Below are 793 nucleotides of genomic sequence, written 5' to 3'. Positions count from 1 at the left end.
CTCTATCTCTGTCGTTCTCTCTTTCTCTCTCTCTCTCTCCCTCTCCCCAGATCTTTCGAATAATTTACTTTGCGCGATACCGGCGCGACGCGCGTCTCTTTGCCCTCCGTTGTTTCCTTCTTCTCTCCTTTCTTTCCATTCACTATGATATCCGCAGCCTCTTCCCCCTCCCACCGAAAAACCGAGGCTTCCTCTTTTTTGTTTGGGTAATCGAGAATCGAAGTCACCCGGCCGGAAGATCAGAAAAATTGAGTGGATCCTAATACGGGAATGCGATTATCCGAATTAGCGGCTTGCCACGGGTCCTCGCCCTCTTTTCATCGCAGTCGCGCCGCTCCCTCTTCTCGTAGCTATGAAACGGATGCCCGCGAGGCTCGCCGCTTTTCTTAAATTTCGCTCGATCGCCATTGTTAGTCCGCCAGCTTATTTTCTGTCGTCCGTATGCGCAGATTGACTCGGTACAAAGAGGCAGAAAGTTATCGTATCACTCAGCGTCTCGACGTTGTTGTACTTCTCGAGAGTTAGATGGTTAGTCACAGGATGGTGCAGCAAACTGACCTTGGTAGTTTTGCCAGAAGGCGGAGGCTTGGCTGCCGATCAGGTCCAAACCGTATCCCCATGCCGGTTTCTCGGGGGTAGAGGGTTGTTGGGAGGGACGCGGTACCTGGGCCTCCCTGTACTGTTGGGCCTGTTGCTGTTGCTGAAGGGGTTGCTGGGATGACTGTTGCTGCGAAGGTTGCTGCTGTGACTGCGAGTGCACCGGACTGGCTTCCGGCGGCTCTGAACTCGTACG

At 53.6% G+C, this 793-nt stretch overlaps 1 protein-coding gene across 4 annotated transcripts in view; it reads right to left on the bottom strand.

Annotated features, from left to right (window-relative positions):
- Nucleotides 1-793, bottom strand: part of LOC100741294 (dachshund homolog 1) — a 153,444-nt gene that overhangs the window by 9,659 nt on the left and 142,992 nt on the right. For all 4 annotated transcript variants that reach the window (XM_012381326.2, XM_033318853.1, XM_033318851.1 and 1 more), the window contains exon 12: nt 559-785. In XM_012381326.2, the coding sequence (XP_012236749.1) occupies nt 559-785 (227 nt within the window). The remainder of the gene's footprint in view (nt 1-558; nt 786-793) is intronic.

The sequence above is a fragment of the Bombus impatiens genome, unplaced genomic scaffold, assembly GCF_000188095.3.
Source record: "Bombus impatiens unplaced genomic scaffold, BIMP_2.2 scf_0129, whole genome shotgun sequence".
Lineage (NCBI taxonomy): Eukaryota > Metazoa > Arthropoda > Insecta > Hymenoptera > Apidae > Bombus > Bombus impatiens.
The sequence above is the reverse complement of the archived record's forward strand: the minus strand, read 5'-3'. Positions and strand labels throughout refer to the sequence as shown.